Source organism: Choloepus didactylus, chromosome 19 (genome assembly GCF_015220235.1).
Source record: "Choloepus didactylus isolate mChoDid1 chromosome 19, mChoDid1.pri, whole genome shotgun sequence".
NCBI lineage: Eukaryota > Metazoa > Chordata > Mammalia > Pilosa > Megalonychidae > Choloepus > Choloepus didactylus.
The window spans coordinates 42,018,299-42,046,247 of record NC_051325.1 but is presented as its reverse complement, the minus strand read 5'-3'; the positions used below and the strand labels follow the sequence as shown (position 1 = coordinate 42,046,247).

Here is a 27,949-nt window from a genome sequence, read left to right as displayed (position 1 = left end):
ATGCGCGATCATCTGGAATCCTCCCAGCTTGGAAGCATATGCAGCCCCATTTTGCAGATGGGAAAACTGAGGTTCAGAGAGGCCAAGTCACTTGCCCCAGGTCACACAGCAAGTGAGGGACAGAGTATGATTCAAACTCTGACCCCACAGCAGTCACATTTACCTATCCATCACTAGTGCCTGCCAGGCCTCAGTTGGTGGCTCTGTGAAATGGGATGGCAGAGGAGCCACCACCTTGGGCAGCCTGTGATTTCCTTTCTTTTTCCTCCTTTCTCTCTCAAGGCATCCTCTTTCTTCTTTCTCCTCCGTTTCCATTTGTCTGGGCAGCCTGGCATTAGGCCATTAGGTCCCCAAGTTTAAGGTTGGGTGGAGGGCAACTGACCTTCTTACCCCAACAGCTGATCTCTGTTCTCCAGTCTCCACTGACTTATCTCAAACCATAGCCAACTTGCCCTGGTAACCTCCACCCCCAGCCCTTAACCATCCATATTCCATATTACAGAGAGGGAAACTGAGGCTGGAAAGACCAGAGACTTGCCAGGACCCCTCTGTGGGAGGCCACAGGTGCCCCTATATCTCTGGGTACACGTTTGCTTCCTGTCTAAGCAACCAAGACCCTCCCGGGAAGTGGGAAGCCAGAGGGACAATTCCCAGAAGCTGGGCACTCGCTCTCAAGGCCTGGCTTGGGACCTGGGCCTGACCCCAAATCTGGGCATGCCTGGGGCCCTGCTCCTGTGAAGGAACCTTCTAGCTTGTGACCAGGTTATTCTACGTCTTCAGGGAAACTGAGGCCCAGAGAGGGAGAGAGCTGGCCGAGGTCACTCAGTGGACGGAGTTTGTGGTTTGGCCCCACACATATCCAGCTGCTGTATGTTTTCACCCTGAATGGTCGAGGCCTGATAGGCTCTGTTACAGGGTGCAGTCCACACTAGACAGATACTGTCCCTGTTCCGGAATGAAGCTCTTCTTCCCTCCAGGGAGGACCAGGATTGGGTGTGTGGGGAGGGAGTGAGGTCAGCCTGAAGGAGTGAAAAGAACCCTTATAAGACTAATAGAAGACTTGACTCTGGAAGGTTTCCCTCACCCCCCACCCCAGTCCCCACGGCCAAGGTCAGGGACAGTGGCCAGGTCCAGATGAGCTTCATTTCAGCTCAGAATGGTCCCTGCAGCACCCCTGACCCACAGAGAGTACAGTGCCGAGCTCAGCCAAGGAATTTGCAAGGCCTGCTTACGTAAGTGGCAGTGGGACCGTGCAAACAGCCTGTCCTCCAAGGTCTCTTGGAAGGAAAGGGGTGTGGATACGTGCGTGTGTGCACATGGCTGCCCCAGGACAGGGAGAAAAGGAAGTATGTTTCCTGACCTGTTCCCCAGGGATGGTATGTCAACAGCAATAGTGGCTATGGACCTGGCCTGGGCCCGTTACTATGGTGACCAGATAATTGCTTGTCCAAACAAAGACATTTCTGAGAATGATTGTGTCAGGGCCATGGGCATGACCCCACTGTCCTGAGCCAGCCAGGACATATGGTCACCCCAACTTTACCCCTCTTGGCCTCAGGTTCCATGTCTGTAAAGACAGGCAATCAAACTAGGCAATCTCTACACCCTGCTCCCCTCCTCACAACCTGTGGTTGGCCTGAGAATTCTGATTTTTAATGGTCCCTTTTGATGACACTGAGGGGAGCTCACATTTACTGCACAAATACTATGAGCTATTCTAAATGCCTTCTCTGGACTCCCACTGAATAGCTCTAGGACAGCGGTGACAACGATAAGCAGTAATTTCTGAGCACTTTCTATGTTCCAGGCTCTTTACAGGCCTCAGCTTCTTTAATCCCCACAGCAACTTTATGAGGATTGGCCCATTTTACAGATGAGGAAACTGAGGCACGGGGCCACTAAATAACGTGTCCAAGGTCACCCAGCTATTCTGTGCAGAGCCAGTTTCAGATCTGGAATCAGACCTTCTTGGGCATGTGGTCTACGTCCCTTTTCTCCTTTGATGAGAAAATTGCAGACTAGAGAGGCCTGGTGACGTGGCCCAGGTCACAGAGTGCTCAGGAGCGGACCAGTGGCCAGACCTGAGCTGGCTCTCGGCCCCGGGGCTGCCCAGCTTCTCCCCCAGATGTGGACTCTGGAAGTCACAGAGTGTTTAGAGGCTTCCTGCCAATTCCTGGCACTCAGCTGGTGCCCTGAAGGCTTGTGCCGTGCCTGTTAGTTCATGGCTATATTTGGCCCTGGCTCTGGGGTAGGCTGGTGGGTGGGGAGGAGGGGGTGAGCTCTGGGAGGGAGCCCCTCGGTGAGCAGGCCCTGATGTTGTCAGCAGTGGACAGACAGAGCTGCAGGGAGGGAGGTGGAGGAATAAAAATAAAACCTCCTGGGCCACCGGCCAACCAGGCAGAGAAGCTTCTCTGTTTCTCCTCTCTGTCGCCCATGTCCAGGAAGGGTGACCAGCCCCTCCTCACCCTCCCTGTGACTCAGACCTGTCTGCTGTGGGCCGGGCCCTCTGCCCCACCTGCAAAGGCAGCTGCATTTGAGGCGGACCCTACACATCACTGAACCTTTGAGCCTCCCTCTGGGGAGTATCTACTTTGGGAACGAGAAGAGCTGCGGAGGATGTGCCTAGAACCTGAAGACCTGGCTTCAGATGCTTCGTTCAGATGCAAGCCACTGGGAGCCCCTTCTCTTTGGAGCTTGGTTTTCTCACCTGTACAAGGGGTTTCAGGAGGAGCAGGAAGTGTCAAGGCACATCATAAAGTGTAAAAGCCTGTAGGGAGGTGAGGGGTAGTTTTGACCAGCTCCTCGGGGCTGCCTGTGGGAATACACATGCCAGCAGTTGGAGGAGCGCTGGGCAGACGCTGAAAGGCTGTATTGACCGGCACCATTTGCTGGCTGACAGCGGGGACTTCTCAGACAGACCCTTGGTCTGGGCATCGGAGGACCAGGTCCCGTTCTACTTAGAGGCTTGGCTTCTTTCTCTGAAAGAGAAAGGATTTCGGTACAGGAGGACCCCAGGCATGTGCCCTGCCCTTACCAGCCCTGCCTCCCTCCCTCCCTGCCCACCCGGGCTCACCACCACTGCTTCCTCCATCTGCAGGCCCAGCACCCAGCGAGGAGGCTGGGACCAAGGCCCGTTTCCCACTGTCCGAAGCCGAGGAGGAGGGCACCTGGACAGCCGTGGTGGCGGGCCAGCAGGACAACGTCCTCTCGCTGCAGTTCAGCGCCCCGGCCCATGCCCCCATCGGCCTGTACCGTCTCAGCCTGGAGGCCTCCACTGGCTACCAGGGCTCCAGCTTCGTGCTGGGCCACTTCATCCTGCTTTTCAACACTTGGTGTCCAGGTGAGCCGCACACCAGCCACAGGTGGGATGGGCAGGTGGGCAGGGCCAGGCCCATCCCTGGGGGCCACCAAGGGTGGAGCCAACAGGGCAGAAGAGGCATCAGAGTGGATTGAGTGAAACCCACTCTGCTGGGTCCATGCCCCTGCAACATAGAAACCATGGGTGTGACAGTCTTGTTATCCCCAACTGACATATGAAGAGGGGCCCACATGATGAGCCCACAGCCACACAGCTACCACGGGTGTCACCCTAGTTCCTTCTGATTTGGAAGCCCATACGTCTCCGTAGCAGTGTGAACTGAGGCATGTGGTGTCTTGGGTTCAGAAACCCCACTCCAGGAATGGGGCGTCCCACTGATGCCCACAGCCGTGACACCATGGCCCAGTTCTGTCTCGTGGGGCTTTGATTCAAATCTCACCAGACTGGTTTGGGAGGAGGAGGGGATCCCAGGGAGGCAGAGGGGTGAGGGTGGCCAGGAAAGGGGGCAGGAGCAGTTTGGCTACCTAAGTACCTCTTTGTCCACTACCTCAATGACTTTTCTCAACAATCCCAAGGGGGAGATGTCAGAGTCCCCATTTTGCAGGTGGGAAATAGAGGCTGGGAGAGGTTAAGTGGCTTTTGGAAGCACCTTCATTAAGTAATTAGACAATGCTGGAGAAAGAGACAGGGGAGAGCTTGGAAGCACTGAGGCTGATGAGCAGCAAGGAAGTGGCAGGGGTTGCCATGCCCTCCCTGGCCTCAGTTTCCCCATCTGACTAATAAGGCAGTTATTAGAAACAGATAGCCTCTGTTTCCTTCCTCCTCTGACAGAGCAAGGCATAGAAAGGCCTCATGGGCAAGCCTCAGCCTAGAAATGGGGTCCCTCTCCCCAAAACCTGGGCCCAAGGTGGAAATTCTGACCTCACCAGCATTAGACACCCTGCCCTTTTTTTTTTTTTTTTTACATATTTTGACATTTATTTCTAATTATATCAATAAGACATGAGAACATCTTCCTTTATAAAAGATTCAAGCACTGCAAGTGAGTTCACCACTGTTAGCTGTCGTTGGGGCTCCTCGCCTTAGATTCCTGGGTGAGAGCCTGGAGAAATCTGTATTTGATGCACACACTCTCTCTATCTCATTCTCTCTCTTGAACCTAAGAGGGATCCGGTATACCGCATACATCAACCTGCAGCTTGTTTTTGACCCTTGGCCATATGTCTATGATCTGTCATCCACCTTGTTCTTTGGAAGAACCCGCAATGCCCGACCTTGCTCTGTGGACTACTCGCTCACCCGGCCCCACCGCTGGGCCGGAGGCCATTCCAGTGGCCCCTGCCGGAGAGGGCGAGGGCACGGCCACCGGCACCCTTGCTCGTGTGCCCTGTGGCCACAGGGAATGGTTGCTCGGCCCTGGAGCAGCCTTGCCAGATCCCCGGATGCTGGTTGGAAATGTTGGTCAATCCTGCAGAGCTTTGCCACTGTGGGGCAGCGGGAATTGCCAGGCCGCACCCTTGCCAGCCCTGCGGGGCTTTGGGGGGTTCAGGGAATGGGTAGTGCATCCCGGAGCTCTGCTCCTGCCCACCCAGAGTGTTGAGGTGGGCGTCTGCCAAGCAGCCCAGTGTTGAGAGTGCCCCACGTCCCGAGGGTGGGAGCTTGAGGAGCCCATGAAACCAGAGGCAGGAAGCTGGGCACGGGTGTGGGAGGTTGCAGGGGGAGGAAATGTCTCCGATGGGTGGGAGAGGGCAGGGGTCAGCTGTGAAGGGACCGTGCTGTGCCTGAGCTCCCAGAGCTGCATGTTCAAGGCCAGTTATGTGTGGGGCTTTGCCAGCAGGAGATGTGAGCTGGGACGCCACGGCCTGGTGTCCTGGGCCAGGGATGGGGATGGTGAAACACCGCAGGCTTTTTCTTTCTTTTTTGTTTTCTCCCACACTGCCCGGCTGATTTACAGTCATAGAGTTCATTTATTTTAAGGTTGGTTTTTATTGCTCAATCCCAGGGGCCAAAGAGTAGGACACACAAAAGGCTATATTTGCAAAACACCGAGCAGGCGGGGCCATTTCCACATTTGCTCTCCTCACTTTGATAAAAGTGGGAGTGCTGGTCGCTGCTGGGGGGCCCCACAGAGCCATGGGGTCCAGAGGGGTCTGAGCAGCTGCATTCCAGGCCCACCCAGCTCGGCCAGGAACTCTGTGGGTTTTCCCAGGGCTGACTTCTCCATCAGGCACAGTGGGCACCGTGCCTTGGGCCCACGATACGTTTAGGGGCCCATGAAATGTTTTAATTTCTTTTAAAATCAAAAGAAAAAAGTTAACTTTGAAGTCCAAGAATACATTTTACTATGTAACATTAGTATATTAATATTTGTACCAATGTAGTCATAAAATATAATTTTTAATATCTTTTTTAATGGAGGAAGGGGCCCACAGAGGCAAAAATGCCCAGGTCCCACCAAAGGACATGCAGCCTTAGGTCCCTCTTCCCAGCCTCAGTTTCTTCATCTGTGAAGTGGGGGTAGTAAAGGCCAGCCTGACCTTTGGACCACTGCTGTCCAGCCCCAACTTCCTCAGCCCCCTCTTCTCCCCTCCCTCCAGCTGCAGGGAACTGCTCTCTCTCATTCTCTGCCTGGAATGCCATTCCACCAGGCTCCAGTTGTTCAAACCTGAGTCACTCTCAAGGCAATGTTCAGATGCCACCTCCTCCAGAGAGCTCTCCCAGACTTCCCAAGCTGGACAGGATCCCACCTCCCCCTTCCTTGGCCTTCCCATCTGGCACTGAATTCTCTGCACCTTGAGTTACGATGTTCCTTCCTCATGCTGGCCCAGTGCTTCAGCTTCCAAAGCACCTTTCTGATCTGCAATCACATTTTGCTCTTGGTCCACAGTCAGGTGGGAAGAGAAGTGACCTGTTAGGGTCACACAGCAAGGTGGATCAGAGCCCGGAGTTTCCTGTGCTCCTCTGTCTCTTGTTTTGGCTTCAGTTTTCCCATCAGTAAAAAAGTTCTGAGCCTTGGTTTTCCCATCTGTAAAATGGGGTTTACAAGGCTCCCTTCCTCATAGGCTCTCGTGTGATTTAATGAGTTCGTGAGTGCCACACACAGGTCCTGGCATGTGCCCGGTGTTGGATAAATGGCAGTTAGTAACCGTTACTAACTGATAACACCTTGTCTCATTGACATAGAATTACTAATTAATGATTAGTTTTTCTGATGAGAAACTAGGAGGGCTTCTGAGCCACCGTCCTGGCCAGGGGAGCTGGCACCTGGCTGTGATGCCCGTGGGGCGCTGAGCCTCGCCAGACCCCGAGCTGAGTCCCCTTCCTTCCTGCCCGCAGCGGACGCTGTGTACCTGGACTCGGATGAGGAGCGACTGGAATACGTCCTCACCCAGCAGGGCTTCATCTACCAGGGCTCGGCCAAGTTCATCAAGAGTGTGCCCTGGAACTTTGGACAGGTAGGGCCCTCTGCTGCCACTCCCAGCTGTCTCAGCCCTGCTCTGTGCCAGACCCGGTGTCTGGGGCAGCCAAAGTCTTGAGTAGGTCACAGAGTTGCCTACCCCATGCTGTCAGGATGTGAGGGCTGTGAAATGGCTGGAGGCTCAGAGAGGGCCCAAGCATGGCCTGAAGTCACACAGCACGTATGGGGAGAGGCCTGTGAGGAGGCCTGGTTCAGGGCAGTACCTCAGAGAGGAGGACTGGGGACAGATGGATGGACAAGCCCCTGAACATGTCAGATGTTGATAAGGTGACAGGGAGGGGGGTCCCAGTTTTGATAAAAGATGATATTCGAGTTGCAGCCCCAATGATAAGAAGGTGTGAGCCATACTGAGAGTGGTAGGAAGAGCATTCCAAGCAGAGGAACAGAAGATGCAAAGGCCCCATTTCTGCCTGCAGCAGAGAGGCAGTGAACCTGGGGCAGAAAGAGTGAGGGGGAAACAGAGGAGGGAGTTGCCAATCCCACAGGGCCTTACAGGCCCCTGGGAGGAATCTAGGGTTTACTGGGGGTTCCGTGGGGAGTCCCAGTGAGTTGTGAATGGAGGAGTGATGGGATTGAATTTATATCTGTATAATCCACCTTGGTTCCAAGTAGAGCAGTGTGGGGTGGGGGGTGGGCAGGAGGCTCTTAGCAGCTCTGCAGGTCAGCCTTGGCTGAGCAGAGAGGGAACGGGGCCAGTGGCAGGGCCTGGGGTGACTCTGAGGGGAAAGGAAGCCCCAGGGATGTGGCTCCCCCGCTCTGTGGGCTATGCCCCGAATTCCCAGGTTCTCCCCACCCCATGCCCTGGATCCAGGCACATTCCTCTGACCCCCTCACAGCCTGCTCAGTCATCACCCCACTCCACTCCTTCTTGGGTGATGCTGGCACCATAGAGACACAGCTGACCCACCCTGGGCCTCTCTAGGGTGTGAGACAGAGCCGAGAGGACCTGCAGCTGCTGGGGCTGTGAGGCAGGCTTCCTGGAGGAGGTGACTTCTCGTCTCCCTCATTCTCCTCTTCCCTCTGGCACAGTTTGAAGATGGGATCCTGGACATCTGCCTGATGCTCCTGGATGTTAACCCCAAGTTCCTGAAGGACGCCAACCGTGACTGTTCCCGCCGCAGCAGCCCCATCTACGTGGGCCGGGTGGTGAGTGGCATGGTGAGTGAGAGCAGGGCCCACCCCAGGGCCCGGGCCTGTGATGGGCCCCAGTGATGGCAGAGGCAGGCTCTGCAGGGCACGGTGGGAGGAGATGGGCAGGTCTCAGCGAGGAGAGCTGGTGTTTGGAAAGAAGAGATTCATACAAATGAGAGTGATGCCAGGTGGCCCTCCAAAGCAATCATTCATTCATTCATTCATTCAGCAAACGTTTCTCAAGAGCCACCGATATCCCAGGCACTGGCAATACAGCCAGGAATGAGATGTGTTTGGTCTCTGTTTTAGTTTGCTAATGCTGCCGGAATGCAAAATACCAGAAACGGATTGGCTTTTATAAAAGGGGGGGTTATTTGGTTACACAGTTAAAGTCTTAAGGCCATAAAGTGTCCAAGGTAACGCATCAACAGTAGGGTGCCTTCACTGGAGAATGGCCAATCACGTCTGGAAAACCTCTGTTAGCTGGGAAGGCACGTAGCTGGCGTCTGCTCCACGTTTTGGTTTCAAAATGGCTTTCTCCCAGGACATTCCTCTCTAGGCTTCAGCGCCTCAAAATGTCACTCTTAATTGCTCTTGGGGCATTTATCCTCTCTTAGCTTCTCCAGAGCAAAAGTCTGCTTTCAAAGGCCGTCTTCAAAATGTCTCTGTAACCGAAGCTTCTCTCTCTGTCCCAGTGCATTCTTCAGAGTGTCCCTCTTGGCTGTAGCAGCTTGCTCCTTCTGTCTGATCTTATGTAGTGCTCCAGTAGTTTAATTCAGACCCACCCTGAATGGGCAGGCCAACACCTCCATGGAAATTATCCAATCAGAGTCATCACCCACGGTTGGCTGGGGCACATCTCCATGGAAACACTCAAAGAATTACAATCCGATTAACACTGATGGGTCTGCCCACACAAGATTACATCAAAGATAATGGCTTTTGGGGGGACGGAATACATTCAAACTGGCACAGTCTCTGACTTCACAGAGCTGACATTCTGGTGAATGGAGGGAGACAGACAATAGCCAAGATATCACGTGAATGAGCGCACAGTTGTAAATTATGACACTTCAGGAACCCCGATGTGTGAGAGCACCAGACCACAAGGCCTGACCTACTGTTGGCTCAGGGAGGACCTCCCAAAGGGGATGATCCTTGAGCTGAGATGGTAACTAGAAGGAGAAGAGCATTCCAGGCAGAGGGAGAAGCTTGTGCAAAGGCCCCGAGGAGGGGACGACTTTGGCAGGCTTGAAGAACAGAAGGGAGGCCAGTGTGGCTAGAGTGGAGGGACCGAGCTGTGGAAATTGGCAGGGGCAAAGTCACTCAGGCCCTTGTGGGCCGTGGTCAGAAGGATAGGTTTTATTCTAGAGGTAGAGGGAGTTTGGGAGGGTTTTAAGGGTGATACAGTAAAGACAGGCCCTGGAGCAGATCTTTATAATTTCAGATCGCACTGTGTCACTCCCTCCCTTTATACTCTCCCATGGCTCCCCAGTGCTCATGGGACAAATTCCCATCTCCAGCATCTCAGGTGTTGACCTCTCTCAACCTCCTTTGCTCCCTCTTCCCTTTCCTGCACCCTGAGTTCCAGCTCCCTGCCGTCTCCAACATGCCACAATCTGTCACACCTTGGTCCCTTTGTACCTGCTGATCCCTTATCCTGGAACTCCTTTCCCTGCCTTCACCACATGCCAAACTTGTGCATACCCTGGTGAAGCTGTTCCCTTCTCCCCAGGCTCGGTCTCTCATGATGACCCACTGGTTATAGGTCAACTGCAATGATGACCAGGGAGTACTGCTGGGTCGCTGGGACAACAACTATGGGGACGGTATCAGCCCCATGTTCTGGATTGGCAGCGTGGACATCCTGCGGCGCTGGAAGACCCATGGCTGCCAGCACGTCAAGTACGGCCAGTGCTGGGTCTTTGCTGCTGTGGCCTGCACAGGTGAGCTACGTGCTGGGGTGCTGGGAGGGCCTGGAACCTGCGGGGCACAGAGAGCACTGGAGTGGGAAGCAGGAGACCCCATTACCGATCCTGCCTCTGCCACTAATGGCACCAATGCGCTGTGTGGCCTGGAGCTGGTGGCTGCCCCTCTTTGGTCCTTTTCCTGACAACTACCCCTCAGGTGGCTCAGGTGGTGGTTCAGACCAGGGACGCCACTCAGGAGGCAGCGTGGGCTCAGGGTTCAGAATGTGGGCTCTGGGGCCAGGCAGACCTGAGTTTAAAATACCCATTCTCCTCCTCACTTGCTCTGTGACCTTCAGCAAATGACTTCTCTCTGAACCTCAGTTTCCTCATCTGTAAAATGGGGACAACAATAGGACCTACCTCTTGGGGCGGCCATAACATGAAGGTACTCAGCATAGAACTTGGCCCAGAGTAGCTCTTTGTAAATGTTAGCTATTAATAACTCAACAATAACAGTAATATCATCAGTGTCAAGAAAGAGAAAGCACTTTCTAAAATGTAAAGGGGGAAGGATCAAGCAATTTAAAACAAATAAGAAAAAAACTCTTAAAAAAATACATCTTGCAAACTTGAGCCCAGAAAATATTTTGAATTATCTGCAGTTGATGGTGTTTATGAGAATGAGGTAGGACCTTCTAGTTAACAGCCTGGACTCTAGAGTCAAGACCTGTGTTAAAATGCCAGCTCTGCTTCTTGCCAGCTGTGTGTCCTTGGGCAAAGCACTTAACTCCTCTGAGCCTCAGTTCTATAAAATCTGTAAAATGGTCAATAATAATAGCATCTTTATCCTGGGATGGTTGTGGGGATTAAATGAGCTAACATGTGTGACGTGCTTAGAGTGATGTCAGGTGCATAGCAGCAAATACTTATATAATGCTACTTATCATTATTATTATTATTATCAATGGGCTCAGGAAATGTAAGAGGTTGATCTAGGGTCCCCAGCTTTTCTGACTCTGACCCAGTGCTCAGGAGGGGTCTCTGGGGCCCATAGCTCTGTCCCCTATAGCAGTAGGCTGGGTGGGGGCAGCCTGGCCCAGTTCCCAGCTGGGCTGTTGCTATTCTCCCTGGCCCTGCCTCTGCCTGTGACTGCCTGCTCCCCTGTGACCTCTGAATTCCCCTTTTCTTGGGGAAAGCCCCTACTCCTTATGAGATGCCTGAGACATAGCTTCTTGGAGAACCCCACAGCCCATGGCCTGGGTCTCCAGACTCATGGGCAGAAGCCTTTTACGCCTGGGCTGTGGCCACCTGAAGGTTTAGCAGCAGATCTTGCCTTAACTGTCCTCTCCACGAGGCTGGGGCTGGGTCAGGCTCCCTGTGGCCTCCCCAGACCCAGTGTGTAGCACAGCCAGAGAAATCTTGGTAAATAAGGGACCAACTGATCCTGTTGGAAGCCAAATGGTGGATCAGCCTATGGACGCTGGAGCCAACTGCCTGGGTTGGAATCCCAGCTCTGCCTCTAACCCCTAAGTGGAAATGAATTGATGTCTCCAAACTTCAGTTTCGTCGCCTGTAAAATGGAGACAGTGGTGACCCACTTCATGGGGAACTGTTAGGACCTGTGGTGAGGTGATGAAATCTTAGCACAGGCTCTGACTCAGAGTAGGTTTGGGTTAGGGGTTTCCAGGGAAAGCGGGGATTTCATTGTTCTCATTTGGGTTCCTGGGCATTTCCTCAGTGTCCACGTGCCGGCCGACGCGGAGTGGGCAGCTGTTGGCCCTGACTGTTGACACACTTTACTGATCCACAGACTTCCTGAGTTCTGGGCTGGGCATTGGCTTCCCAGAGAGGGGCAGATGGAGATTGCTCACATCCACCGCCTCTCCCCAAATCATCCCAACATCCCGTCAAGCTGCTATTATTAGCTCCTCTTACAGAGGAGGAACCGGAGGCTCCGGAGGGGAAGCGCCTGGCCCAGGGTCACACGGCTGGTGGGTGGCACAGCCAATCTTGGAATCAGGTGTGCATGACTCTGGGGCAGCCCCTGGCCTTAGACTGCGGGGACAAGGCCTCCTGGCCGCCCTCCCTGGGATGGGAGTGGTTGCATTGCCCCTGGTCCATTCTCTGAGGCCACAGGGTACAGGAGCCAGGCAAGAGGTGGGGCTGGAGGGTCACAGTCACTCCTCCCTGCTCCGCACGGCTCCCGGCCAGAATCCAGGGCCTTCCGGGCAGCTCTTGCCCTGGCCGATGGTGGGCCCGGGGCAAAGGTCACAGGCCTGCCCTCCCCCCTTCTGGGGGCTCAACCTCAATCAAAACTGAAAGTGAAACAAAAGTCCCACAGGATGCATTTCCTGTGGGACTTTTGTTTCACTTCTTTTTTGAGATATTGACTTCCTTTATCTTATCCTGAGAATCTGTTACTTTTACAGCATACATAGAAAGCACGTTAGAAAAAATGAGGGAGTCACAACACCCATGACCCCACCTGCCTGGAGCACCCAGCAACAGCTTCCCTTGGGTGAGAGTCATTCCCAGGGTTTTCCTCCTCCCCCGCCGCCACGCTCCTTTCCTTACAGAGCTGAGACGGGCCTGCAGATGCCAGCTGCTACCCGCCCCCACCCCGGTCTTTTATTCACCTGCAGTCCCAACATCTGCCACTTCTGAGCCTTCGCACCCCTCTGTAAACTGGGCTTTGGCCTGAAGGCAGAGCCCTTCTTGTCCGGGAAGAAACAAGGCCTCGAGGTGCAGCAACTCGCCCCAGGCACAGGGCCTGGAAGCTGCAATGCAGGGCTTTGATGGAAGCTCTCTATCCCTCTGTTCCCTGCATCATTCATTCATGCCTTTCTTCTCTCCCTACTTGCCTCCCTCCCTCCTTCACCCTCTCCTTCACCCACTCTTTCACCCACTTGACAAAATGTTCTGCCAAGCCTAGGCTGGGCCCTGGGGACATAGAACAGGGCAGATCCCTCAGTGCCCTCAGGGTGAGCTCAAGAGTCCCTTGCATGCAGTGGCAATGCTGATGAGTGCAAACAGTGGGCATCTGGACCTGGTGGGGTGCCTTCCAGGCAGGGGACCAGCATATGCAAATGCCCTGTGGCTGGTGGGAGTGTAGAGAGCCGAGGAGGGGCCAGGAGGCCAGTGTGGCTGGAACAAAGTGTGCCAGGGGGTAGTGAGAGGTCGGAACCTGAAGGGCCCAGGGTCACAGCCGGGTCTGGCCTTAATCCAGAAGCCCATGGGGAGCCCTTGAAGGTTCAGCAGGGGAGTGTTGGAGTTAGGTTTGCATTTTAGAGCCTCCCTCTGGCAGCTGTGATGTGAGGGAGACAGAGTGGACTTGGGGCCACCAGTGAAGTGGATGCCATCCTCAGGGTGAGAGGGGATGGCGAACACCCTCACCCGGACAATGGGCACAGCACTCCCTGGGGTACAGATGGGCATGTGGAGGCCCAGAGGAGATGCCTGGGCAGATGTCTCCAAGGCCTCAGCTCACCCCCTAACCCGTCTGTCTGTGCACTGCTCCCCCCTCTCATCTATCCAGTGCTGCGCTGCCTTGGCATCCCCACCCGCGTAGTGACCAACTACAACTCGGCCCACGACCAGAACAGCAACCTGCTCATCGAGTACTTCCGCAACGAGTTCGGGGAGATCCAGGGTGACAAGAGCGAGATGATCTGGTAAGGAGTTGGGAGGTGGGGTGGTGGTGGTGAAGATAGGGGCAGGGCCCAGTGGAGAAGGTCCTATGGAGAAAAAACCAGGGAAGGCTTCTTGGAGGAGGTCACATTTGAACTGAGCCTTAAAGGTTGAGCAGCGCTTGGACAGGAGAAGGCCTTCCACGTAGGGGGAACAGCATGAGCGAAGGCCTAAAAGAGGGAGAGTCACCACAGGATACAAAAAGGAGCACCAGGGAATTAGGTTGGAAGGTGTTGGGAACCTGGAATGCCAGGTTTGGAAGTCTGAACTTGACTCCAGAGGCAACAGGTTGTCCCTAGAAGCTTCAGAGTGGGAGAGGGATTTGCTGAAGGCTGCAGACCAGGAGGTCTACGGGAGAGAGGTTGGGGGCAGGGGGCTGGGGCCTGCACCAGGTGGGGGGTGATGAGGTCTGAAGCAGGGCAGGGCCTGTGGGCTGGAAAACAAGGGACAGGGAGCCAAGAAATTAGGAGATCAAGTCAGCAAGACCCAAGGAGCCACTGAAACGGGCAGGGGTTGGGGAGAGGAGTTGCGAATGACACCCCAGTCTAGGAGTGAGCACCTGGAGAGGGGCCCCTGGAGGCAGAGCAGAGCAGGAGTTCTGGGGGCGATGCTGGGTTCAGCGCAGGACAAGGAGAGTGTGTGTCTGTGGGCCAGCCAGGGCAGGGGCCGAGGAGGAGGGCTGGGCTGGCAGTCTGCCTGCGGGAGGTGACGGTGAAAAGCCCCCGTTTGAGTTTTGGCCAAGGTTCTGCTTGGTTCCCCCAACAGGAACTTCCACTGCTGGGTGGAGTCATGGATGACCAGGCCCGACCTGCAGCCGGGGTACGAGGGGTGGCAGGCCCTTGACCCCACGCCCCAGGAGAAGAGTGAAGGTGGGTGGGCAGGCCCCCACTGCCACATGAGGACACTGAAGCCCAGAAAGTTAAAACGAGTCACCCGGAGTCCTTTGGCTCCAGAGCTGTGGTTCTCACCTAGGTCTGGCTGACTCCAAAGACCACTGACTCATCCACAGGAGGGTGGAGGGATCGCACTTATATTTTCATAATACACTTCTTTTATCATTTGAGAAGTTACTCACATGCGTCATGGAAAGCTTGGAAAATATGATGTACAAAGAAAAAGTCAAATAGCATCTTTGTCTTCTGTCCCCAAAATAAGCACTGATAACATTCACACATATCTTCCAGTAATTTCTAATTAGATATCTGTATGATTGTACATATGTGTATGTATTATTATAGCTGTGTATGTGCATGTAAAAGAGAAAGAAAGCCAAGGACATCTTTGACAAAATGTGGTGAAGTGTGAGGGCCCCCATCTCAGAATAATATTTTTAAATGCAAAGAGTATAAAACATAGGGTTACAAAGAAAACCAATGACCATTAAGATATAGTTATCAGAAGTTTAAAAAGATAAATTTATGATATAATATATATGCTTCATATGCTTCTTTATATAATAAGATCTAGTGGTAGGGTAAATAAGTTCCATAATTTAGTGGCAGAGATGAATGTAAATGATATTTCTAGTTATCTGTGATGACTACAAGATGATATGAAAACATCTGTGGTTCCTATGGGCGACAAATCATAGGTTCCGACAACTGTGGTTTGTTGCCTTCGTTCGTAATCAAAGGAATTACTATCAAAATAGAATGAAAACAAAAGCAGTTTTTCCCATCCAGGTTCGTGGACCCCTGAATTCCATTTGCAGCACCTCGGGGGGTCCGAGGACCCTGGGTGAGGAACTGCTGCGGTGTGGGGACTTTATCTTGCTCTGTCGCTTCTCAATATTATCATAGCATCTCTCTGTCAGATAGATTTCTGTGATTTGAATTTTAGGTTAAAGTTCCTGTGTTCCCTAGCCACTCAGCCTCTCTCTTCAACATTTATTTTTGGCTGGTTTGGGGTAGTCAGAGACCACACTGAGCTAAACATCCAGCACTCACGTTCATCTGGTCAACCCACTCCCTGGGGCTGACCACGTGCCAGGCACCACTTCCCATGTGAGCAATAAAAAAAAACAGATAGATCCCCTCCTAATGTACCACTTACTGCTTGGTTCCATAATTGCCTTAGGATGCCTTGGGGTAAATTTGTATTTTTAATTATCAAACACTTGTATAGCACTTAGTATATACTAAAAATTTTACATATGTAACTCACAAATCTTCATTCGATAGGTACAAATATTATCCCCCACGTGAAACTGAGGCTTAGAGAAGTTTAAGTAAACTTGCCCAAGGCCACACAGCTAATAAGAAGCTGAGCTGGGATTTGAACTCTAAAGGTTGGGCTCAAGAGTCCCTGTCCTTAATCCTTATCCTCTACTGACCTCCTAGAAATGGAGTCACCGCGTCAAAGGGCGGCATGTTCTTGAGATTTTTATTTGTAGTTGAACTGTGGAGGGTCCTGGCGGGTGCCGTCCTCCACTTAGCCCAGGCCCATCTCCCCCGTCTCCTGTGCCCATCCAGGGACGTACTGCTGCGGCCCAGTTCCCGTCCGTGCCATCAGGGAGGGCGACCTGAGCACCAAGTACGACGCCCCCTTTGTCTTTGCCGAGGTCAATGCCGACGTGGTCGACTGGATCCGTCAGGACGATGGGTCCGTGCACCAGTCTGTCAACAAGTCCCTGGTTGTGGGGCTGAAGATCAGCACCAAGCGTGTGGGCCGAGACGAGCGGGAAGACATCACTCACACCTACAAGTACCCAGAGGGTCGGTCCCCACTCTAACACTGCCTTGCAGACAAGCATCTACTTTACTAGCCCAGCGGGCGTGTGTGTGTGTGTGTGTGTGTGTGTGTGTGTGTGTGTGTTATTTGGCATCCTGCACACAACAATGACCTGTGGGTAACGCTATATTTTAAGAGATTCCTTAGAAGCAAGTACAAAACTTATCAAACACATTGGAAGATTGTGGTAGAGGATTATTAAGTGGAAAGGCACTCTGTTTTCTACAAGGGTTTAGTTCAGTTTTTAAGTCTGACTTTTTTGGTTGGTTCGACTTTTAATAAAATTGAAGGGAATAACTATTACTTGAGAGGGCACGCATCTTAACAGAAAAATTAACAATGTCATTCATTATGTTGTTTAGCACAGTACTTATGAATGGCAGGACCTACAGCTGTGGGTAGGCAATTCCATGCTTTTTTGTTTTGTTCTGTTTTGGGCAACATATTTGTACCTGAGAGGCTTGAAGTTACAAAAGGCAAGAGGGAAGAGTTTCTGGAACTTTACATTGTTTATCTTTGCATTATTTACATAGACCTGAGGCTTGCAGGTAAATGGGGGAGGGTTGAATCAAAGAGAAATGGGTCAAAAGAAATTAACTTTAAGATAATGTGCCATAGTCAGACATAAAGATGAGACCTCTTTCTGCTGTTAATGGTAAATCAGTAGGGCAAAAAAGGACTTGGTTTATTTTAGAGGTTGGACTGGAGCATATACAACAGCCAATTCAATGCAATAGATATTTTCTAAATATCTACTGTGTGTGCCAAGCACAGTGGGGCTAACAGAGGTGACTAAGAAAGCAGTTACCTCCCTCCTCTGACCCCCACTGACTGTCCAGGGCTGACAGTTAAGTGGCTGTGCTCTAGCTGGAAGGGATAGAACAAAAGCTAAAGTCTCTGAAAGGTCTGGAGCTGCTGGTTTGATAAAAGGGATAGATATGTCCCCATCTGTACCAGAGAAAAACTTTTAAAAGCATAGGAGAGACGTAAAAGGAAGATAAAGGAGGGACGTCATTCTCGCTGGAGAGCTTGACAGGTGGAGAAAGGAAGGGAAAGGATTTCAGGTAGAAGAAATTCCAGTGCAAACACTTGGAAGTGAAAACATTCCCATTGATTCATTTATTGAAAAGGTGTATCTGTGCCTATGATACACCATGCACTGTTGTTAGGCCTTGGGTATGATACAAAGATAAGGAAAACGCAGTCTTAGCCCTCAAGGGGGTTAAGCACATAAACAGAAAACCACCTGGTGAGATGAAAAACCACTGTAGGCATTAGGCAGCTGTGGAAAACCAGAAGAGGTGTGACTCATTCATCCTTGGGGGAGCAGTGGTCAGAGAAGTCTTCCTGGAAGAGGGATGGATCACTTGGACTGGGTTTTGAGGGATGTATAGGTGTTCACTTGCAGAAAGTGAATAAAATGCTCTTTCCTCCTCCTGGCACAGAAATGTAGGGAAGAGGCTCCTTCAGGGCTGCTCTGAGACGCCAGGATGCTGAGATGTCAGCTTGCCCTGTTCCAGCCCCTTTCTGGCCCCCATTCCAACTCTCTTCCCTGTCTCCCCAGGGTCCCCAGAGGAGAAGGAAGCCCTCACAAGGGCCAACCACCTGAACAAGCTGGTCCAGAAGGAGGAGATGGGGGTGGCCATGCGGATTCGCGTGGGCGATGGCACGAACATGGGCAGTGACTTTGACGTCTTTGCCCACATCAACAACAACACCTCCGAGGACCGTGCCTGCCGCCTCCTGCTCTGTGCCCGCACGGTCAGCTACAACGGGATCCTGGGGCCCGAGTGCGGCACCAAGGACCTGCTCAATCTTGCCCTGGAGCCCTTCTCTGGTAAGGCTCTGTGTCCCTGGAGCATGCATTGACCACCAACGGATGACACGTTCAGCAGAGCTCTGAGTGCTCATATGTATAGTTTAGCACACAGACACCTAAATAGCACTTACTCTGGGTCAGGCCCTGTTCTAAACGCTTTACAAATACTGACTCATTTAAATCTTAGAACAGAAGTGGGAGGTTGATTCCATTATCACCCCCATTTTCTGGATGAGGAGACCGAGGCACAGAGAGGGCAAGTAACTTTCCCAAGGCCCCGCAGGTAGGAAGAGATGGAACTGAGATTTGAACCTGTGCTCTTAGCAGCTATACTATTTTGTTTCATCTTATCTTCATATGGCCCACAAGGCCTGGTGGTGGTGAGGTATAGTGGTAATAAGAGCTCAGCTGTTCAGGAGGGGCAACCAAGGCCAGAGAGGGAAAGAATTTCCCAAAGGCACAGACAAAGTGAGAGGCAGAGCTGAGAGTTAGCCTGATCATCTGACCTCACTGACTTTTCAGGACTGACAGGGTGCTTTAGCTGGAAAGGATAAAACAAAAGGAAAAGATGCTTCCTCTGGTCTCGGAAAGGTCTAGACTCACTCCAGTTCTCAAATCCTCTCAAACAACTGGAGCCTTGCCTCACCTTTTTCAACTGTCTACATCTTTCCTGGCATCTCCTTTCTTCACCTGCCTAGCTCTGTGTATCAGTCAGCTACGGCTGCATAACAAACCACCCTAAACTCAGTGCCTTAAAACCATAAGCATTTATTATTGCTTGCATTTTTTTTTAATTGCTGGACAGTTCTGCTGATTTGGGTCAAATTGGCTGGTCCCAGTGGGGCCCACTCTTGTGTTTGTGGTCGGCCGGCAGGCCAGCCAGGTACTGGCTGCTCTAGGATGTCTTTCCTCATGTGTCTGGTGGTGTCTGGGGCAACTTTTCTCAACCAGAGTTCTACGAGAGAATTAAGACCTACAGAAAATGATTTGAGTGACTATTTTATCAAATCTCCCAAGGATGGTACATAGTACCATTCTATATGTGTCGGGGCTTTAGAGCTTAGTTCTCTCTAGGAATCTCAGCTGAGAAGGGAGGGCTGCAGCTGTGAGTGTAAATGGGGTCTCCTTGGTCCCTTTCACTGCCTGGCTTGGTCACTGCACCTGGTTATTTTCCTAAAAATAAACCTGAGGGTCTGAGAGGGGTCGTGGCCACATAATGAGGCAGCATAGAGCGAGGATTTGAACCCAGGTCTCCCACATCCAGTTTTCTTCTGTTTGGAGTCCTGCGGGCGTGAGGAGGGCAGAGGGTACTTAGAGCTGGGAAAGGACCAGAGATCTGGAAAGTAAGACACTGGCCAACGTCTGAGGGGCAACATTGGCCCTGGGGCCTTGCAGAGGAGGGTCCTGCTCGCTGTGGGACCTGGGAAATGGCTGCCTCCCTGAGCCTCAGTTCCCCGTCAGGCACGTGGGGATCATGAGCCCACAGCACGGGATTGGCAGGAGGGTATGAGTTTGTGCACACAGCAGGTGCTCAATGCATGGAGCCAGTACGGTTATACCCAGAAGAAGGGAGAAGCCCAGGGCAGGTGCACTCTGTGTTTAAGGTGCCATGCCTGTCCAACCAGTAATATTTCCACTCCTTTTTCACCTGCGCCTTGACCCATGGCCCCAGGGTCAGTTTCAGGGGGCCCAGCCTTCAGGTTACTAAGAAAGCCCGTCATTGGTGTTGACAGTTGCCACCTCTGGTTTTTCGATCATGGGCCCACTGTGGCCACTCCCGGTGCTGCACCCCAGTGCAGAGCCACCATCGGGGCCCAGGCAGAGCCCCTAGCGGGGCCAAGCCCTCAAAAGATAGAGCCTCGGGGTACCAGAGATGGGCCCCAACACTTGCACTGTTGCAAGCACATGTTCTGCAGCCAGACCTGGCTTTGACTCTTGCCTCCACTGTGTCCTTGGGCAAGGTGAGCATGCGCTGGGGACTCAAGGAATTCTCATCTATGAAATGGGACAGTAGCCATGCCCTCCTGATTGCTGTGAGGACTGAAGGAGAGGATGTGTGTAAAGGGCTCTGGACAGGGTGTGGTGCCCAGCGGGGACTCGGAGAAAGCTGGGGTGCCGTGGGGCCTGTGGCTCCTCTCAGAGCAGATGCACAAAGATGCGAGGGAGGCCGGAAGCCCCGTGGGCCTTTCCTGAGTGCCGACTGTGCCAGACAGTGGTGTCAGCAGTAGGGCTGAGGGGCCCCGAGCCTCTGCCAACTTTTGTGGCGTAGAAAGGACCCAGCTCTGGCCTTTGCATCCAGGACCCAGAGTCAGAAGCAGAGCCCATCCCTACAGATGATGGGTGGGCAGGTGCCCTCGCTCTAGATCCTGCAGCTCCCCCAGCTGGCATGGGCTCCTGGGTATTTCTCTTCTCCATTCTGGGCCTCAGGTCCCCTATCTGTGCAATGGCTGATGCGTTTTCCCAGGCCCTTCCAGCCCATTTGTCTGAACACACGCTTATCAGCTCTTTCTCATGCTCAGAATTGCCCTGAGCGGAGGAAGCCTCTCTCCTGGCATGTGTGGCACGGGGTGAATGCCGGGTCTGGGCCAGAGGCAAGGCTGGGGTAACTTCCTCCCAGGCCTCCTGGATACACTCAGGGTGCCTGAAGCATTGTTCTGCCGGCTTCAGCCAAGCCCGTCTGCTGTTGTCATCATCCTGGGGGGTGGGGAGTTCACACAGAGCGGGTGTCTCCTGCTGCAGACGCCCACCAGGGCACAGCCTGCGGGGAGAGGGTGGGAGGGCAAAGACCAAGGTGCTGCCCACCGGCTGGAAAGTGGGGATCATCTGAGATACCTTGTTGGGGCTTCCAATTCCAAGCTCAACTTGAGATAGATCCTTTCACCCAGTAAGACCCCGCGCCTTGGCTGAGCTGCTTGCTATTCTTTGATGACACCATCTGGGGGATTTCCATAGGAGAAAGGAAGCCAGGGCAGCTGAACCGGATCCAGTTGCCCCCACCTCTTCCTCTTGGCTCAGTTGTTTCTCTCCCTTCCCTCGGCCCCCACGTTCATTCTCTCTCTTCTCACACACCTCTGCAGGTGGATCACTGGGAATGCAGCCCCCATGGCCTGGGTGACCACCCCCAGGGCATCTTCTAGAACATGGCAAATTGTCCAAGGAATGTTTGAGACTGACTGCATGCATTTCCTTCTCCTGACACCTGGCACAAGGCCAAGGCCAAGGCCACAGTCCCTGGCCTTGGACAGCAGCTCTCAAAGGCCCAGCCCTGCCCTGACCTCGGCCTCCTGGAAAAATCAACAATTGGGCCATATCCTCAAAGTTCTGGAGAACAATATTTTCTTTAATTCCTGTGGAGTGGGTCAGAGTTTCCACGCTGTTCCATCAGATCTTGACCCACTGATTATCAATCTTTTTGGTCCCTTTTGGCAGAACATTTGGTTTTCTTCTCCCCTCTGGTCATCTTATCAGAGGTTGCAGCAGGTCTGCTCTGGGAATGAAAGGCTAACGGGCTGGCTCAGCTAGTACCATATTTTCCAAGGAGTGGGATGGTGAACACCGGTGAGCACAGCCGAGGCCCCCATCTTGCCTTTACCCAGTGGGCAGGACCCTCTTCTCAGTTTTTCAGTCCTCAGATGACCTGGAGGAGTCTCAGCCAATTGGTCTTAAACATCCTTAACCCTCGCTAATCCCATTTTACAGTAAGTCAAGCTCAGGGCCCTTGGCAGGCAATAGTGTCTATGAAGAATTGCATAACATGACTTTGCTTGTATTTAATTTTACTTGTTATCTTCCAGTTATGGTAAATGAGACTGGTTTGCTGCAAATAACAATGAAAAGTTTTCCTAAGCAAAAATAGCTAAAACATAAAGTGAGTCGATTTAAAGAAAAACAATAAGCAATTAATGATATAAACAGGTATGCGAAAAATCATGAGCGGCTGGAGTTTGGGACACCCCGGTCCAGGCAAGGAGCGGAAATGAGGCACTTCCCTCACCATGCTGACTCCTGCCTTGGGGGAAGGGGAGACGATGAGAGGTTGCTGAGCACCAGGGAGCCCCAAGACCATCCCTCCAGTGCTCCCATTTGACAGGGGAGGCCCACGGACTGGAAGGGACTGGCCCAAGGTTCTCTGCGAGTGAGTGGACAAGCAGGACCTGGGCTCCAGCCTGTGGACTCAGTCCAGTGCTCTTTTTACTGCTTCTTCCTGCCTTCTATGAGCAGACCCTGTACATTGGGCCTTAGTGTTCTTGTCAGAAAAATGAGGTTAAAACCCTTGCTTCATTTCTCTGCGGAGGGAGCGGTGGGTCCTGCAGCTGCTTTCTCATCCCCTCACCACTGCTCTACTCTGAAATGACCTTGGGTCTTAGCTCTGCCCAACAAGCACCAGATGTCCTGGGGATCAAAGAGAGAACAGAGAGGGCAAGGCATCTGCCCAGGCTCATCCAGCCAAGCAGGGTCTCCTGACCATTACTGGCAGAGGTGTTCCTTCATCTGTAAAATGGGCCCCATCCCACCGGCTCAGGGGGGACATGCTCAAGTCCACGAGTGTGGATTATGCCATTCGACTCTAGATCTGGATTATACCAGCTGCTGACTAGGGCCATGTTGTTTCCTCTTCCCAAGCCTCATCTGTCAACTGGGGAATAATGACAGTACAGTCCTCTTAGGGTGGTCATGGAGGTGAAGCGGGGGAACGTTGTGGAAAGCACAGGGCCTGGCACAGCAACCAGTGCCAGCTCTGATTCTTGCCATGGTACAGCAGCAGCTGGCGCACACCGAGCGCCAAGTGTGTGCCTCCCCTTAGTCCTGGAAGTGCCCTGACTATACAGGCACGGAAACAGAGGCCTGAGAGGTGGATGGACTTGGCAAGGGCCGGAGACAGGATTAGAACCCAGGCCCACGGGATCTTGAGCACTCCCCTTCTCGCCTCCTCCTCCTCCGACCCCCTCCAGCCAGGGCAGGTGGGGGAAGGTCTGGGACCTGTCCAGGCAGTCACCACCCTGTGACCTCAGCACATTCCTTCCCCTCTCTGTGCCTGGTGGACTTTGGTGGGGAGAGGCAGGGGTGTGGCCGTGACTAGTGCCCTCTCCACTCCCCTCCCTGCAGAGAAGAGCATTCCTCTTCGCATCCTCTATGACAAATACTGTGACTGCCTGACGGAGTCCAACCTCATCAAGGTGCGGGGCCTCCTCATCGAGCCGGCCGCCAACAACTACCTGCTGGCCGAGAGGGACATCTATCTGGAGAATCCGGAAATCAAGATCCGGGTAAGGGATGGCTGGGCAGGGTGTGGGGCAGGAACAGGGTCCCAGGCAGCACACCACACATACACACCTGCCTCCAGGCATCCTCAAACCATTGGAGCCTCAGGGCTCCCCAAACCCTCATCAAAGTAAAGCATCATGAAGCTGGAAGAACTGGGGACTGGGAATCTCTAGAAATGAATCCTAGGATCCCAGGTCAGTAAAAGCATGGACCTTAAAATGCTAAACTCCTAAAGTTGGATCTCCAGGCCATGGTGGCCCTAATGAGGTGCAGATGGGGGCAGGAGGGTTTAAGGCATAGGCTCTGGAGTCAGACTGCCTGGATTTCTGCTTGGGTGGCCCTGGACACCTTACTTTGCCTTTCTGTGCCTCAGTTTATTCATCTGTAAGATGGGGTTAATCCCAGCACCTAGGGATGTTATAAGGATTAAATGTGTGTCCACAGGAAGCACTTAGAACCATACTAGGCACCGTTATTAGGGCTTAATGAAAGCTATCATTGCCACCACCATCATTGCATGCCCAGAACCCTGAATGCAGCAGTTGCAAATGAATGGTAAACAGCAGAAGGGAAGGCAGTGAGCACTGATTGAGTACCTACTGTGTGCCAAGAAGCACTGCTTGTAGCTTGTACACATTAGCTCAGTTAATCTTCATGAGAACCCTGTGGTCAGGCATTTCTCTCCCATGGAAAATAACCAAAGCTCAGAGAGGGTAGTCACTCCCCCAGGGTCACACAGCAAGGAAGGGGAAGAGGTCAGCCTGGCTTCAAAGCCCATGATCTTTCCACTCCAGACTCTAGAACAAGGAAGGTGCCTTGTACATCCCCTGGGTCGTGTGGAGTCTCACTGCAGCTCCATGAGGGAACCTGGGGCACGTATTACCATCATCTGCACTGGCTGAGAGTGCTAGTGGCAGAGCAGGGCTCTGTTCAGTAAATATTAGGCCAAACTGCAGCAAATCCAGAGCTGGCCGGGCTGGGCCCTGGCTCCCTTGAGGGCCTCTGGTTCTTCCCCGTCGCTGCTGTCCCTGGTATCTGCCCTGCTCTGTCTTCCAGATCCTGGGAGAGCCCAAGCAGAACCGCAAGCTGGTGGCTGAGGTGTCCTTGCGGAACCCACTCACCGTGCCCCTGTCAGGCTGTGCCTTCACCGTGGAGGGGGCTGGCCTGACTGAGGAGCAGAAGACTGTGGAGATGTAAGCTCTTGTCCCTCCGGCTTCGGGGGCTGGTGGAGGAGGGCGAGGCTAACGGGGGGAGGGGCTGCCCCCAGACACCTTCCCCTGACCCATGACCTCCTCCTCCTCTTCATCAGATACCTGCATACTGTATCCCGAGTCTGCTCTCAGACACCCATGATGCACAGTTCCCACACTCACATCCCTACTCATCACCTGCATTCCAGGCACGGGTCTTCACAAACCCAAATCTTCAATTATTAAGCTCCCTCCTCTGGACCCATGGGGTCCCTGCATAAGCACAGGTCTCTGCACGCCGAATGTCAGCCCGCGTGCAGGTGCACCCGCGTGCACGTGTGGGTGTGTCCTCATAGGTAGGGGTTTGAATGCCAACACAGGAGCATACACACTTTGGAATTTTTTACTTTTATTGCCGTATAACTTACATACAGTAGAGAGTACAAATCGTGTCTCTACAGCTCCATGCATTTTCCAAATGTGGCCGCCTGAGCAGACCTGTGGTTACCCCCAAACAGCACCATCCACTTGCGTGCACGCAGAGCAGCCCCACAGCGGAGGGCCCATCTAGGGAGGGCAGATTGTCCAGGCCCCACAGAGGGTGGTCAACGGGGCCCATGTATTTATTTATTTATTTAATTAATTAATTTTTTCACCATGCTATATAGCATTATTATTTTTAATGCAATTTTATTGTTATATTCACACACCATACAGACCATCCAAAGCACAGATCGATGGCTCATCCCATGGCTGGGCGTTCATCACCACCCGTTTATTTTTTCCTATGGCTCTGCATTCACAGAGCCTCCGTGCTGAGCTCTTGGTATTGTCACATCATCCAAGCCTGGGCCCGTCATGGGGAGGCCAGGCCTAGGACCCCCCCTCCTCACCCTCTTCATCTCTCGCTACAGCCCGGACCCCGTGGAGGCAGGGGAGGAGGTCAAGGTGAGGGTGGACCTGCTGCCGCTCCATGTGGGCCGCCACAAGCTGGTGGTGAACTTCGGGTGCGACAAGCTGAAGGCAGTCAAGGGCTACCGGAACGTCATCATTGGCCCCCCCTAAGGGGCTCCCGTGCCCAGCCCCACCGCAGCCTGCTGAGAGCTCCCCAACTGGACCCCAACCTTGATCCCAAGCTAATGAGCAAATTATGCCCCGTTTTGAGCTCCATACCCCAGGGTAGAGGTGGGCTGCCTGTGGGGACCCTTTGGAAGGGAATGTGCTTCTGGCCCATCTTGTTCCCCTGAGCCTGGTTTCCCATCCATCCTTAGCCATGAGGAATGTTCTTTGCAGCCCCAGTGAGAGCCCCCACCTGGGCTGGCTGGGGGTATGGAGCAGGAGGAGGGGGGCAAAATCTCACATCTGTCCAGCCCAGAGGCCGTTTGGAAAGTCATTGACCACCCACCATCTTGTTTGATCTAATCCACAGCCCCCCTGGAGGTGGCAAAAAAAAGGATAGAGTGCCCATTGGCTGGATCAACTCAACTCTGAGTGGGTCCTGTACCCGCCCACCCTGACCATGCCCAGGAAGAGCCAGATGGAATGGGGAGGGGTCCAGGAATAGGTCAGGTCCAAGCTCCCCTCCCCATCCCAGCAGCCTTGGTCCCACAGTCCCCACCCACCTCACCATTGTGGAGGGCTTACTCGGGGCCAGGCCCCTCCTAGCTTGCTGGTGCTCACCCAGCCACAGGCTCATTTAATTGCTGTGGGAAACTGCAGAGTAGGAGCTGCTTTCTCGACAGAAACTGAGGCTGGGAGAGGTGAGGCAGTCTACTCTCCACCAGCAGAGCTCCTGGTTATTCGACAGGCTGGTAAGCTGGAGGCAGGCCTTCTGACTCTGAATCTAGTGCTCAGTTCATGACTCCAGCCCTGACTTGAGGACAGAGAGGCTGTTTGGGACCTGATCAAAAAGGCCCCAGTCAGAACAAGGGTAGAGAGGTGGTTGGAGGGGCTGGAGGTCAGCGTCCTGGGTTCCAGCCTCAAGTCTGGCCGTATGAGTCTGAGCTAGTGCCTTCCCATCTCAGGGCCTCCATTTCCTCATTGGTCAGAGGAGTGAATGAACCAGCTCATTTTCAAGACCCTCTTAGCTCCATACTTCTGATACCTTCCACATTACCCAGCCTTGTGAATAACTACCAGCCCGCTCCCCAGCTCCGCAGAGCCTTAGATAACAGGCCCAGGATGCTTCTGAGAGCAAACCATGACCATGACCACCATTCTGCCCCCAGCCCTGTCCTGGTTCCCAACTTATGAAGACACTTTCCTTCAGACCCCAGTTCTGGGGGAGAAGAGCCCTGGATGCCCCTCCTACCCATGAGCCTTCCCACCACAGTGCCTAGACTTCACACCCAGAGCCTTAGCTGCCTCTGCTGGTCACTAACCAACAAGGTCAGTGCCTTAGCTGCTCCCTCTTGGGTAAGCCTGGGGAGCCCATGAGTTGTCATCTCTGCTTTTATCCCCAGTTGACTGAGCCTCCCTCAGGCTGGAAGGGGAGGGAGAATTCACAGCCTCCAGGGCCCCCAAAATTCCTGAGAGGGACTTGGGGGGAAAGTCACGCTAATGCACTTAGAACTTTCTGCTTTGCATAGGGAAGAATCACAAATGAGCCAACGTGTATATGTTCTATATAAAGATAGCTTTATTTCTTTATGGCTTTATAAAAGCTTTTGGGTACCAAGCAGTTAGTAGCTGTGCTTTTGAACCACAAGGAGGGAGCACTGAAATAAAGAGAGTTTATTTTTCACATTCAAATACATGGTCTGGTCTAGTTCTCCAGGCACTTTTGAGGAGGGTGAGTGGGTGAGCTCCTTATATCTGGATCAGCCACTTCCTGCCTAGGAGCCTTTCCTGAGCCCCAGCCCTACCCCAAGTTTAAATTTACCCTCGCGTTCAAGGCCCTAATGGTCCGTCTCCATCTCCAGCCCTGTATTAGTCAGGGTTCTCTAGGGAAACAGGACCAACAGGAAATAGCTGTAAATATTATGAGATTTTTACAAGAATTGTCTCATGTAATTGTGGGAATATGTGAAGCAAATTCCATAGGGTAGGCTACAAGCTAGGAACTCCGATGAAGGTCCTCAAAGAATTCCCCAGGAGAAGGTGGCTGGCTGAAGGAGAGATGGAAATTCTCCCTTCTGACTTCTGAATCATCACTTCTCCTTTTAAGGCCTTCAACTGATTGGATGAGATTTCTCTCGTAAATGAAGGCAATCTCCTTGGTTGATTGTAGATATAATCAGTCATAGATGCAATCAACTCACTGATGATTTAAGTCCACAAAATATCCTCACGGTAACAATGAGGCCAGTGCTTGCTTGACCAAACAACTAGACACCATTGTCTGGCCAAGCTGACACAGGGACTTAGCCATCACAGGCCCCTTCCACAAACAAACCATATTTGGGCCACACTGAAAACTTC

At 52.9% G+C, this 27,949-nt stretch overlaps 1 protein-coding gene across 1 annotated transcript in view; it reads left to right on the top strand.

The window, feature by feature from the left end:
• TGM2 (transglutaminase 2) overlaps positions 1 to 27,280 on the top strand; it is a 33,081-nt gene extending 5,801 nt beyond the window's left edge. Inside the window, exons 3-13 of the mRNA XM_037811380.1 lie at positions 3,098 to 3,340; positions 6,656 to 6,774; positions 7,827 to 7,955; positions 9,697 to 9,874; positions 13,374 to 13,509; positions 14,291 to 14,394; positions 15,997 to 16,239; positions 17,820 to 18,092; positions 23,181 to 23,341; positions 24,396 to 24,532; positions 25,444 to 27,280. Of these exons, the coding sequence (XP_037667308.1) occupies positions 3,098 to 3,340; positions 6,656 to 6,774; positions 7,827 to 7,955; positions 9,697 to 9,874; positions 13,374 to 13,509; positions 14,291 to 14,394; positions 15,997 to 16,239; positions 17,820 to 18,092; positions 23,181 to 23,341; positions 24,396 to 24,532; positions 25,444 to 25,594 (1,874 nt within the window). The 3' untranslated portion in view covers positions 25,595 to 27,280. The remainder of the gene's footprint in view (positions 1 to 3,097; positions 3,341 to 6,655; positions 6,775 to 7,826; positions 7,956 to 9,696; positions 9,875 to 13,373; positions 13,510 to 14,290; positions 14,395 to 15,996; positions 16,240 to 17,819; positions 18,093 to 23,180; positions 23,342 to 24,395; positions 24,533 to 25,443) is intronic.
• The last annotated feature ends 669 nt before the right edge of the window (positions 27,281 to 27,949 follow it).